Consider the following 13,213-nt stretch of genomic DNA (forward strand, 5'->3'; position numbering starts at 1 on the left):
AGGCCAAGGGGGACAGCATGTATGCAGGGGAGGTGCCACGCTGACAAAAAAAAAAACAATCACTCCAGGGACAGTCAAGCATTGAAAGGGGGTCTGGGAAGTCTGCAGTGTCCCTGGAGGGTTTTGAGGTCAGGTTCAAGCCCTGGGCAACCTGCTCCAAAGTCACCACTGATCCTGCTCCTCCTGAAGGGCCTTGGAGTAGAGTTTTCTCAGTTCCTGTCTAACCTGCATGGTTATATGCCTCTATAGCATTGGGATCTTGCATCCTGGTCTCATCTCTTCCCTGGTGCATACTTTCTGGGCTTGGGCTGTGATTCTGGAGCCATGAGTGTGCCTGTGCTGCTGTTCCTGGGTGACATTGAGCCCTTTCCAAACATCACTCCCCTGCTTGGCACTGGCCTGTAGCCATTCCTGGTTCTGCAGCCCTCTTTGCTTGTTTCTGTTGTTTCCTTCTCGAGGAGCCTGGAAAGAAAAGAGGAAACTCCAGTCTAATTTGTTCCTAATGGGAGCTCTGCTCTGGATGCTGCTGGCGGAGCAGGCAAGTCTGTGCAGTGCAATTGTTTGTGCAGGTGATTACACCTGAAAGAACGTGTGCTACAGCAGGTCCAACTCCAACACCATCCAAATCCACACCCAGCATGCTTACCTCTCATAGGGCCATAGTCTGTCCACCAGGATGGAAGGAGACATCACTGCTTCTTCCCCTTCATGACCTGTGTCACCTGAAAGCTCATCTTCCAAATGTGGAGGCCCTTTACCATCTCCTGAGTGTTTCTTTGGTGATTGCCAAATGTGGAACCACTCAGCTACTCGGGGAATAGAGACTTCTGTCCCTCCTGCCACACTGAGCAACAGGTATGTACCACAAGGCACATTCAGATGGGATGGACCCACCCCTGCTACTTTCCTCTTCTTTTTTCCTCCCCCACCTCATATTCATGTTGCCCCAATTCTTCTGTTTTAGCTGAGGCTTTTTACATGGCAGCTCTTTGCTTCTTTTAACACTTCAGCATCCTAAAAAATCCATGCCCCCAGGATGGCCAGAGTTGCAGAAGCCTTGCTTTTGCAGGCACTTGTTGGGCTTATAAGGATCCAGCATGGTCCTCCAGCAAGGAAGAAGGTGGTGGATGTGAAGGTGATTGAAACCCCAGCAGTGGGTAGTCGAGGCTACAGGGAGTGGGGGGGGAAGTGTTGGCAGGAGTGGAACTTCCAGTATACAAACTTTACTCCCTGTGTTTCCCAGGCTGGGGTTTGGATTAGTATCTCAGAATTCAACCATCCCAAACTCACCCCACGAACTAGGAGATTGCTGGCCCCAGCCAGATTTGAACCTGTTCTCCTTTTCCTAGTAGTGCTCTTCCAAGCCTGTGGAAGAGGTGGACCCTTTTGCTGTTACAGAGACTCTGGGAGCTGGGGCTTTAGAGGAGCATAGTGGTGGGAATCTGAGCAGTGCAGGTGACACTCAGTCCCATATGCCAAATGTTAGGGAGCCCCTGGTCCTCCTGGGACCCTGGCTTAGTTTGGGGCAGGTGAGGGGCCAGGTTCTGGCACTGTCCCAGTCCCCGTGGGTGCCCAGAGCCACACCCTGGGCTGTGCCGGGCTCCTCTTCACACCAAGCAGGCGGCAACCCTGCCATGTGTCACCGCCCGGCGCAGAGGCTGGGGACATGGCTGCGCTGGCTCGGAGCGTGCTGGTGACAGGGTCCAACCGGGGCATTGGACTGGAGCTTGTGCGGCAGCTCGCCGCCAGCCCCCGGCCCCCCCAGCACATCTTTGCCACCTGCCGCGACCCCAAGGGTCCAAGAGGGAAGGTCAGTGCGGGCACAGGGAATGGGATGGTGCTGAGCCAGGTGGGCAGTAGGGACCTGCAGTCCCCATAGCCCTGTTGGTTTGCTGTCCTGGCCGGGTAGCCCAGGAGTGGGGGCAGAAGTGCTCTGGGGGTCTCATAACCCCCCCCAGCTCTCTGGGTAAGGCAGGGTGGGGCGTGGCTGGAGAGGCAGACGTCTTCAGCACTTGCTCCTGGCTGTGCCAATGGCCAGCCAACCCCTTTTCTGTGCTGGGATCACTCGGGCAGTTCCTAAGCCCAGCAGCACCATTTTCCTGCTGGCTGTGGGGTTGCTGCCCTACCCCATCCTACCCCATCAACTGGGAATGGCCTTGTGCTCTTTCCCCAAAGAAAGCTAAGCCACCCTGGCTCAGTGACGTGGGAGCGGGGGAAGACATGTAACCATGCAGCTGGTGGCTTCTAACCTCCTCCCTTGCTCCATCACTTTATTTCCAGGCCCTACAAGAATTAGCTGCCCAGCACTCCAGCATCAAACTGGTCCAGCTAGGTATGGAGCAACCTTTCTCCTTGCACCCAACATTACTTCCAGCTCTCTGCTGACTTCAGAGGTGGGACCAGGAGCAGCTTTTGCAGGAAGCTCTAGCCCTGCCAGGTGGGGAGGGATCCATGGGGAGGGAGCCATGCACACCCGGGCAAGCTTCTCCTCCCAAATTAAGCTGTACTCTGGCTGGAGCAGTCAAACTGGCTTCAGAGGAGGCAGAGCTGGGTCCAGATACCTCAGCTGAACAAGTTTCATGGGAAAGGTATGATGTCTCTTCCCAAAGATGCTAATACAGTGCCCAAGTTTCGGGCTGGGACATATGGGTTCACAAAGTGAAGCAAGGCAGGGCACAGTAACTGCCTGGATGGTTCCTAAGTAGGAGGGTTGGTTTGGGATCTGCTAGGAGGTGGCCAGGGTCAGCATTTCTTTCAGGTAAAAAAAGGGAGAAAAAAATAGCTAAAAATGACATGTGGGAAATCTGCCCAGCCTGGTATCTCTGATTCTCTGACCCAGAGGCATGGGATGTCCACAGTCTGGACTGGGGAAATGCCCTCTTGGCCATTCCTTCCTTCTATGGATGTGGGCCAAACTCAGTGATCTTTTTCAGCAGCATTTGGGAGAAGGCAGCAAATTGACCTAGACAGCATAGGGAGAACAGCCAGCCTTCATTTTATTAATGAAGAATTAAAAGAACATCCAAATCCAAAAGAAATGTTTTGGGAAAGTGCCTGCACTAGGATGGCCATTGCTGTAATAAGTGAGGTGGGAAGCAGCCAGATCTTCTAAATACTTGTATTTCATTGGAGCAAACAATAAGGAAACTGAATCAAGGCTATGCCATATCAGTACCTACCTATCTACCTAGCTATTTATTTGTTTAAAAGCACCTGAAAAGTTGAAGTCACTTCAGTCCAATTCAGTTTTTTTAATATTTCTTAGAAAAGAAGACATTCTTGAATATGGGCTTTACTACAAAAAGGCAGCAAATATCTCTTTTGCTATTAAGTAGATTTTTTTAAAGTAAAACACCTTCTCTGTAATAAAAAATAAATAAGCTGTAAGCCCCAACTGGCAGTACCTGATGGGAAGAATATGGCCAACATAAAAGGGATATCTCAAGGGACTGGCTACTACATGAAAAAGATTTACTAAAAAAATACACCCCAAGGCCCAGACTGTCAATAAAGTCCCAAAATAAGCTTAAAAGCTCTTAAATATCAACAGCAACAAGATTTTTTTTTTTAAAAAGAGAAGCTGCTTCAAGCTCTCTTGCTCCATAATAAGGAAGGGTTGTCTTCAAATCAGAAACAGGCATGGACTTTTCAGAAAGAAATTTTTTTTAAAAAACCTCAAAAATGTGTAAGATCTGTCACTTCTTTTCATCCTCTTTCTTTCCTTCCTACCCTTATTTCTTCCAGGGAGACAAGAGTTTGTTATTTCAGCAGATTTGGGGGTTAAGGACTAAAAATGTGTTGGTCCCATGTGCCTTGGAGCAACGACTCAGCTAATCCAAGCAGAGCAGTTAATCATTCACCATGTGACCAAAAGATCCTTAACATGTGGTGGAGTGACAGAACCTTGAACTTCATCCCATTGTTATCCAAAGAAGTAACTTCAAAGCTCTCTGTGGTTTGTCTTGCAACTGGACATGCAAAAGTGTCTCAAATCCCAAGGCTCCTTTCTCTCACACAGTCCCAAAGCAGATTATCCCATGGTATTTCCCTCAAATGCTTTCAGGACACCTCTACAAAGATCTGCACTGCACAACACAAGATATCAACAAGGCTTATGCCACTCACATACTTGCTTACCACCATAAAAACATCAGGACAGTTAAAAATGCCAGGAAAAAGGATTTTTTTGCTGCCCATCAGTGTATAAAATATTCCAAGGAAGAAATCTTCAGCCTTGGAAACATTTGCTAAGTTACTCTTTTCTAAGCATGAAAACAGAAACACAGCTCAGGGGCCAAAGTGTTGCAGAATAAAAAAGATGAATTTAGCCCTGCAGTCCCCCACTCCCAGTAGGCTCATCACATTGGCATCTGCAAAAAACAGACACAGAAATGTGCATGGGTACAAGGGCATATTTCAACCTGCCCATACACATGAATATTCACAGTTTTAAGGGCTCTGTGGTATACTTGAGGTATTAAAAGACAAAATATAAAATTTAATGTTGGCCTAACCCTCCTGTTTCACATTCTGAAGGTATTATATGACCCTTTTAAGCAAAAAAACTACAGCCACTTCAGTTGGTGAGTATCCAGGACAGGATATAAATCCTAACAATCAACCCTAACAGCTGGACACAAACTTTAAAAGACACCACTTTTATTGCCTGAGTCAGAAAAATCCTGCAATTGAAGCATGTCAGAATTTCAAAAGCTATACCAATATTTAAGCAAAGAGGAAGCTTATCCCTGTTAGTTCAATTTCAGTTGTGCCTTGTTGCTTGAGAGGGGTTGTCCCCACAACTTGGTGAGTAGGGATAGGGAAGCTCAGTTTCAGAGCCTGCAACCAAATACTGCAGGTTACAGCCCAAATCTTTTATTACTTGTACTCACCTCAGCTCCTCTGTCAGCTCCAAAACTTTGTGGGTAACAGCATGGAGCAAAAAATGGCTTTATTTCCCTGTGGAAATAAACCTGGGAGTCTCAGTGTGCAGGTACCAAGCATACCTTGTAAAATCATACATTCCTTGAATATAGAAAGTAAATACAGACAAGTTTTTCCTACCAGTAGCCCTGACATGACCAAAATGAGTTGAATTAAGGTTTAATTCAGCTGAGGCTGCAAAACCAAGAGGTAAGGACAAAGTGCTGCTCATTCCAATGTGCTTAGTTTGCTAAACCTGCTGTATCCTTTCTGGGTAAGAAGTGATGGTTCCAGCCACAGCACAATTTCCAGTGAGTGCTGTGTGTCCCATCAGAGCTATCCTTCACTTTGCTTTTTCCCTGGCAGACACAGTGAATTTGCCCAGCATCCAAGGGGCCATGCAGGCTGTGGGCTATCATCTGAAGGACCAAGGCTTGAACCTGCTCATCAACAACGCAGGCATCAGCTCCCACGCCACACTGCACTCCCTGGACTCGCAGGAGATGGTCGATGTGTTTGCCACAAATGTGGTTGGACCACTCCAGGTTGTGAAGGTATGTCTGGACCTTTTGGGTTTCTCCTGCTTGGGAAGATGTTCCCTGATGGGAATAAAGTCATCTCCCCTGCCTACCCAGAGGAGCTCAGCAGCTTAGTCCAGCCAGTATCCCCCATGCTTCCAAGCTCTTCCCCACTTGGAGCACCTGCTTGCACCAGGCTCACTGTGCCAGCTCACTGTGCTGGCTGGAGCCTGGCCCTTCCTTGGGGCAGCTTCCCCATCCCCTGCACTTCTGCCAGGCATGTCTGTCCAGCTGCTTGTCCACAGTGTGTGACAGAGCCCTCCAGGATGGTCCTCAAATTAGGATTCTGTTGCATGTCAATGGAGAATTGGTGTCTCTGCATCAGGAATTTTTGCCACTCCTGGAGCAAGCGGCGAAGGGTGCAGGGAAGGAGGGTCTGAGCTGCAGCCGGGCCGCTGTCATCAACATCTCCAGCAAACTGGGCTCCATCGGGCTGTGCCTCAGGGTGCCAGAGGCCCCCATGTACCCGTACCGGGCCAGCAAGGTGAGGCGCCAGGGGAGGTGCTGGAGATGCTGTCCCAGGTATGGTGCCCATGGAGGGGAGGGAGCCCATGGGTCACCCCCTGCCCCAGCCACCACCCCCTGCCTGGTTCTCCCAGGTGGAAGCACAGAGACCGGGACAGCAGAAGCAAGGACTGAGCCTTTCCAGCAGGTCATGCTGATGCTTTGTCCCAGGACCAAGTCCCATTTCCCACCTCCACAGACATTTTCTTCCTGGAAAATGTCTCCTCTCCTGCCCACCCACTCTCCGGGTTGTGCTGGCAGGGCTGTGCCTCTTCCAGGCTGCCCAGAACATGGTGACAAGGTGCTTGGCTGCAGAACTCCAGGTCAAGGGGATCTTGTGCATGGCCATCCATCCTGGCTGGGTGAAGACTGACATGGGCACAGAGGAGGTACTGGGCTGGGAAGGGAAGGGTCAGCAGGACCCCCACTGAATCACCATGTCTTGGGGAGGGCAGGGGCACTTGGGGGATCTTGTGTGATACTGTGGGCTGCCAGGACCATCTTCTGGAGCAGAGCAGGCAGGGAGCAGGCAGCAAGCTGCAACATACTGAATACATGGGATAGCCAGCCCTGTCTCCCCAGCCCAGCCTGGAGAACAGATGTGCGGCAGTAAGGAAAAATATTCCCATGAGCACCATGGATGCTGCCCCTGGGCATGCACCCTCCCCAAGACTGCTCTCTGTTACAGTCCATTGTCTTTTTCTGCAGGCACCGCTGACAGTGGAGCACAGTGTGAGGGGCATCCTGACTGTGCTGGCCAGCCTCTCACAGGACACCTCCGGAACCTTCCTCGACTGGGAAGGGAACAGCCTGCCCTGGTGAGGGGAAAATGGACAGCGCCTCTTGCCCATGCTGGAGTCTCTGCTCACTGGCTCATCACCCTGCATGGTCAGCCCTGTTCACCCTCAGCCCTCCCCACACTGCCGGGGAGAGGGAATCAGTTTGGGAAACAGCCTCTCTCTTCTTTCCCATGCCATGTGTTCCCTGTGGTCCCTCTGTACCCCCACTTCTGTAAACTCTGGCAGCTGATGCCTCTCTGCTCTGTCTCCACACCCAATCTCAAACCCCCCTTCCGAACCTGGGGCAGGATCCCTGTGCTCTGCCCGATTGCTGTGTGTCCCTCTGTCCCACCTGTGACCAGGCATCCCCAGCTGAGGGGAGGAGGCAGCTGGTCCCTGTGACCCCCAGCCCCTCAGGCAGCCCAGCTGGGACAGGGGAAAGTCAGTCCTGCAGGGGCTCAGAAGATCTCTCTCCTCTCAGGAGAGGGACCCTGCTCCAGTTTCTCCAGTGCCTCTTGGAGGGGAGGTCTCCAGATCTGGGGCAGTCACAGCGCCATGGGACACTCATGGGAATGCCAGTGACAGCCGTGGGTTGAGGGCAGCTGTGGGCACCACTGCATCCAGCATGAGGAGTGGGATATCTGGGAAGGGGCCGTCTCATGATCTGGCAATGCACAACAGAGCTGGAGGTTATCGGCAGGAGTTTATTGAGGATCTGGGAAACACAGAAGCAGTGGCACAGTGTTGTAGTTGATAGCTTGAAATGTATTTTTCTCATCTTTTAGTTGTGATTTTCCCCCCCCCCCAGCTTCTCTTTCTCCTAATTGTTTACCTGGCGTCAAGTTACCATGGTTACTGAAGTTTCTCTCCTCAGCACCACGGTGAGAGGCCGGATAGAGTAAAGAGAAGACCGTGCTGGCATTTCCAGCTGCTTGAAGTTTCTTTAGCCCAGGAAAGCACGGGGTTGAGAGAAGAGAGACCCTTCTTTCCAACACGGAAGTTTGTAACTTTGTTTTTCCTGTCCCAGAATGCCTCTGAGCTATGGAAGCTGAGAGGGCATGCTTACCTTCCCTTTCTTTCCCCCCTGTGTTGCCAGGAAACCAAGCCCCCCCTCTCTCCCCCTCTGTCCCTCTGTGGAGAATACTCCTACACCTCTGTGGGCATTTGAAGAAGTTGGTGTATGTTATTTCTTATCTTGGTGTGTGTAACCTTGATTTGTAGAAAGTTTGTAAGATGTACTAACTGAGAAAAATAATTGGTTCTTTCTCAGATGTTCCCACCCTCCGAGAAACCCTGTTAAAAGAAACCCCCCAGACCCCAAATCCTTTGTCTCTCGTCCTTTGGATTCCCCTTCACAGAAATAAACTGTGGAATGCAAACCAGAGAGAGAGTCCCCCCCTGATTTCTTTACTTGCTCTATAGACTTGGATTCTTGAAGAAAATCAGTGAACCCCACAAACATATGCTGGCTCGAAACTCGAGTGAAGAGAAACCTCATCACTGAGCTAGCCGGGCCACACTCGAGAAGATCGAGTCAGCACAGGGTCCCTCCTGGCTGCCAGGATCCTGAAGTGGTGTCTCACCAGGGACTGACCTTCCCTTCCCAGTCCAGGAAGGCGCCGGTCTCCTTCTCAGAGAGGGAGGAGAGGACCTTCAGCATCCCTTGCACGCTGTCATCCACTGTCACAGGGGGCTGTGGGGCAGAGGGGGAGATGCAGCCCATGCCCAAGGCCTGGCTGAAGGCCCTGGAACAGCTAGAGCCAGGGCAAAGATCTGCTCCAGGGCAAAGGGAAAGCTGACAACCTGAGGGGGAGGGACTGAGATGAGAACTGAGGGGATGGAGACACCCAGCACCCAAGACCAGAACAGGGGGAGCTGCCCCAGCAGCGACTGGGCAGGCTGCTCAGGGGCAGGGGCTCAGGACAGCAACTCCCACCCATGGAAAATCAGCACAGGAGCTCTGATGGACCCGCCCTGGTGGAATTCCTACCACGTGTCCGTGTCTGAAAGAGCTGCCCATGTCTGTTTGCACCCAGCCGGGGTGGAGAGTGACACAGAGGATGCCGTGCTCCTTGTACGCCAGGGACTGGCACTTGCTCAGCATGTTCAGAGCAGCCTGTGGGGAGACAATGCAGGGAAGGTGGTGGGAGGGGAAGGGGGGGCTGCAAGGGGACCCACAGCTGGGCAGGGGAAGCAAAGGTGTGACAGTACCTTGCTGCAGCGATACGAGGTGACTTGTATCATGTCCCAGCCAAAGACAGAAGCAATGGAGCCAGCAGTGCTGGACATGTTGACGATGGCAGCCTTGCTGCAGCTCAGCCCTGAGCCTGGGCTCCCCTGGGCAGCTTTCTTCAGCAAGGGCAGGAATGCCTGTGAGGAGACAGAGGGACAGGAGCACACACGGACATGGCACAGGGCAGACAGCACCAGCTCCTTCCACAGTGGGCAACACTGACACCAGCACTGGGGCATCCACCTTCCTCTTCCCATTACCCCAGCCTGTCTGGCTCCAGCTCCAGAATTCCAGCCCAATGCTCCATGAGCTTCTCATCAACTGAGAGCCCACTGGTAACCAGAGTGGAGGCAGGACCCCCTCCCATGCCCTTAATGCTTGCCCAGGACAGCCCAACATGGGTGAGGGTCTCACCTGGCCCATCAGCAGCGGCCCAATTGTGTTAGTGGTGTAAATCTCACTCATGTCCTCCAGTGTTTCAGTATCAAGTGTGTTCACCTTAAGAATTCCAGCATTGTTGATGAGGAGGTTCAGCCCAGAATCCCCCAGGTGCTCCCCAACCTTGTCTGCAGCCGCCTTGATGCTGGCAGGGTCAGCAACTTCTGCAGAGCCAACACAGGGGAGGTCAGAGCCTGTGTCCCCATGGGGGAGTCCCCTCTGTTCCCCCAGAAGTGACAGTGCCCAATGACCCTGCGGGCACCAGCCCCTTGGCAAAGCTCCCTCCCAGCACGGGGATCCCAGGGGGTGCCCAGCCTGGGCACTCGCCAGAGGAACTGGGGCAAAGGATCCCCACCTCGGGGCACCTACCAAGCGGGATGATGATGATGTTGGGGTGCTTGGAGGCCAAATTCTGTAACTCCTGTAAGAGAGGGCACTGTGTAGGCATGGAGAGGCTGGAGGGGCTGTGCAGAGGCTCAGCCTTTCCCAGGCAAAGTCCATGCCACTCCATCATTATCCCTGCACAACTTTATGTCCAACACCTGCTCCAGCTGCCACAACCCACGGGGCTCTGTGCCTTCTATACATACCATGTACCATTCTCCCCTCCACATATCCCATGCACAAATTGTCCTGTGGTGTCCCAAGCCAGCCAACCTGTGCTGCAGGTGCCTGACTGTAGCTCCAGCCCCTTGCAAACACCATTCCTGATCCAGTTTCCCCCTGCCCAGTCTCACCTGTGCTCGCTGTCCCTTGGGGTCCCGACAGCCTGCAAAGATCCACTGTGGTGGGTCTGGCATCCTCAGGAAATGCTGAACGAGCCCCAGGCCGATGCCTCGGTTGGCTCCAGTCACCAGAAGGGAGCGGACATGGAACCCCGCCATGTCTGTGGCTGCACTGCTCTCGCCTGGACTCCGCTGGTGCCTTTTGCTACGTGGTTATCTCGCATGCTCCCATGAGGCCTTGCATCAGCTCCTGGTTCTTGGAAATTCCCTGCATGCACCTCAATCTCTTGGCTCTGGTCCATACCCATGATCCACTTTTGCTGGTGGCTGTGGAAAGACGCAAAGGGAGCCAAGGGTCCTGCCCAGGCAGGGAATGCCCTGGGCTAGGTGTCTGGTGTGCTGCTTTATGTACCTTCCCTGCTCTACCAAATCTGAGCCTTTTGGTTTTCAGGGCCAGCACTATCCCTGTCCTTGCACTGCGACATTCTCTCCCACCGCCTCCCTCCCTCTTGGGATTCCAGGCCTGTCCCTCCCCTCGCCCAAGGTCAGGCAGGCGAGGCTGGACTCGCTGATTCTGCACAGTGCAGTTTGTTGGCCTTAGTTTGTGCAATGCCAAAGCCAGAGTTGGGATGGAGCAGTCAGGACAGGTGAATGTCCCTTGAGTACTTGAGGATAGAGCATCCAGGACAAACAAATGTTCCTCGGCCACGAGAACAGACTGAGAAACCTAGAAACCCTCCGGGGTTGACCAGTGTGACCCCTTTCGTCAGAGTTTGTTATAACAGCACCTATAATATTTAAGTGTGATAGAAGGATAATTCCTGCCCCATCCCTGGAGTGTTCATGGACAGGCTGCATTGGCTTCTGAGCAACCTGGTCTAGTGTAAGGTGTCCCTACTTGTGCAGGGGGGTTGGAACTAGATAGTCTTTAACGTCACTTCCAGCCCAAACTATTGGTCTGTGATCTTACGATAAAATTCAGTTTTGCCCCTGGGTGTGACTTTGGTGTGGCTGAGAGCCAGTGCTGTGCCCAGGCACATGCACTGCAGGTAAACATCCAGCCCCAGGGTGGTCCAGGATGGATGGATTGAACTTGGTGGTCTTAGGGGTCTTTGAATCTAAACCAATCTAAATGGTTCTCTGATTCTCTGATCCCATGGCCTCCCCAGTTGACTCCTGCTGCAGCATCACCCTAACTGCACAGACCATTTGCAACAGTGGAATGTACACATTTAACATAGTTCAGAGATGTTGCATAGGTAGTTTAAAGTAATTAATAACCACTTACATGGGATGTGATTGGGCAGGACTAAGGGGGCATAAGCTCGTGGAACCTCTCCTGCTCCAGCTGGAGGTGCTGCTCCAAGGACCTTTCCAACTGGACAATGATGCGCTGTCATGTTCAGGAGATGAGACCCTCCATCCAAATACAACCTTTCCAAATAAATCAACTTTTGTCTGTAAGAGCAAACCCTGCCACCTACTCTTCTGTGTGTGTGGTGAGTTGACCCTGGCTGGATGCCTGGCATCCACAAAAGCCACTTTATCACTTCCCTCTGCAACTGGACAGGGGAGAGAAAAAAATATAACAAAGGTTCATGAGTTGAGATAAGGTCCAGGAGAGATCACTCACCAAATACCATCACAGGCAAAACGGACTGAAACTGGGGATATTAACTGAATTTGTTAGTAACCAAATCAGAGCAGTATAATGAGAAGTAAGATGAAAATACCTTAAAAATACCTTCTCCACAGCTCCCTTCTTCCCAGTTCTACCTCCTCCTGCTCGGCAGTGCAGGGAGGCAGGGAATGGGGGTTATGGTCAGTTCATCACATGTGTTCCCTGCTGCTGCTCAGGGAGAAGAGTTGGAGTCCTTCCCCTGCTCCAGCACGGGGTCTCATGGGAGACAGTTCTCCATGAACTTTTCCAATGTGACTCCATCTTAAGGGGCACAGCTGCCTCACCATGGGCTGCAAGAGAATCTCAGCTCCAGTGCCTGGAACACCTCCTCCCCCTCCCTCTGCACTGACCTTCGTGTCTGCAGAGCTATTCCCCTCACATATTCCCACTCCACTCCTCTCTGGCTGCAATTACATCTGCACAATAACTTATTTTCTTCTTATATATGTTATCACAGAAGTGTTACCACTGTGGCTGAAGTGTTTGGCCTTGGCCAGCAACACGTCTGTCCTGGAGCTGTCTGGCACTGACTCTGCTGGATATGAAGGAGGCTCCTAGCAGCTTCCCACACAAGCTACCCCTTAAGACGTGCCCCCCACCCCCCCAAAACCTGGCCATGCAAACAAAATACAGTGTGAAAATTATATCCATCTTGTGCCATTTCACTGCCCTCAGCGGCAGTCCAGTGATGGAACCACACCCTCTGGCACAGGGATGAAAAGGCACTGACGGCCCCAAGTCACAGCTGAACTGGGTGAGAGGAGGAATTTGCCATCCCTTCAGCCAGAACATTTCCCAGGTTGCTTGACAGATTTGACCAAATGGCTTTAATACTTTAAGATGAGGAAAAGGACAGGCAAGGCTGTTGTGGAAGGATGCTTCTTCCCGTGGGCAACCATCTGGGGAGAGCCTGGGATTACCTGGAGCTGGAGCCAAAACTAAAGGAGAGAACTTAAAAACAGAGTTTCAGGAATGGTTTGGCATCACGTGTGAACCACTGAATGGCAAACAGTACTAGAGAGTTGGACAAAACATGGGGAATCCTGGAATGACTGGGGTTGGAAGGGACCTGTTATTCAAACAGGTTCACTTAGGCTCAGAGCCCCATCCAACATGGCCTTAAACATTTCCAGGGATGGGGCAGCTTCAGCTTCTCTGGGCAACCTGTGCCAGTGACTCGCCCCACTATCAGGGAAGAATTTCCTCCTCGTATCTAATCTAAACCTGCCTGGTTTTTTTCAGTTTGAAGCCATTCCCCCTTGTTTTATCACTCCATGGCAGTGTCCAAAGTTCCTCTCCAGCTCTCCTGTAACCCCTTTAGGTTCTGGAAATGGCTCCAAGATTTTCCCAGA

At 51.9% G+C, this 13,213-nt stretch overlaps 2 protein-coding genes across 2 annotated transcripts; one reads left to right on the forward strand and one right to left on the reverse strand.

Moving 5' to 3' along the window:
• The first annotated feature begins 1,547 nt into the window (after positions 1 to 1,547).
• Positions 1,548 to 6,827, forward strand: LOC131582648 (C-signal-like). Its single transcript, XM_058846059.1, has 6 exons — positions 1,548 to 1,810; positions 2,281 to 2,332; positions 5,290 to 5,477; positions 5,827 to 5,985; positions 6,284 to 6,394; positions 6,714 to 6,827. The coding sequence occupies exons 1-6, from the start codon at positions 1,667 to 1,669 to the stop codon at positions 6,825 to 6,827; spliced, it is 768 nt and encodes a 255-aa protein (XP_058702042.1). The 5' UTR covers positions 1,548 to 1,666.
• A 647-nt stretch (positions 6,828 to 7,474) lies between these two features.
• Positions 7,475 to 10,551, reverse strand: LOC131582586 (C-signal-like). The gene is made up of 7 exons (XM_058845917.1): positions 10,193 to 10,551; positions 9,825 to 9,876; positions 9,432 to 9,619; positions 8,996 to 9,154; positions 8,775 to 8,900; positions 8,322 to 8,477; positions 7,475 to 7,520 (listed from the first exon to the last, which is right to left on the reverse strand). Exons 1-6 carry the CDS (start codon positions 10,337 to 10,339, stop codon positions 8,364 to 8,366), a joined length of 786 nt encoding a protein of 261 aa, XP_058701900.1. The 5' UTR covers positions 10,340 to 10,551; the 3' UTR covers positions 7,475 to 7,520; positions 8,322 to 8,363.
• Positions 10,552 to 13,213: the final 2,662 nt, after the last annotated feature.

The sequence above is a fragment of the Poecile atricapillus genome, chromosome 10, assembly GCF_030490865.1.
Source record: "Poecile atricapillus isolate bPoeAtr1 chromosome 10, bPoeAtr1.hap1, whole genome shotgun sequence".
NCBI lineage: Eukaryota > Metazoa > Chordata > Aves > Passeriformes > Paridae > Poecile > Poecile atricapillus.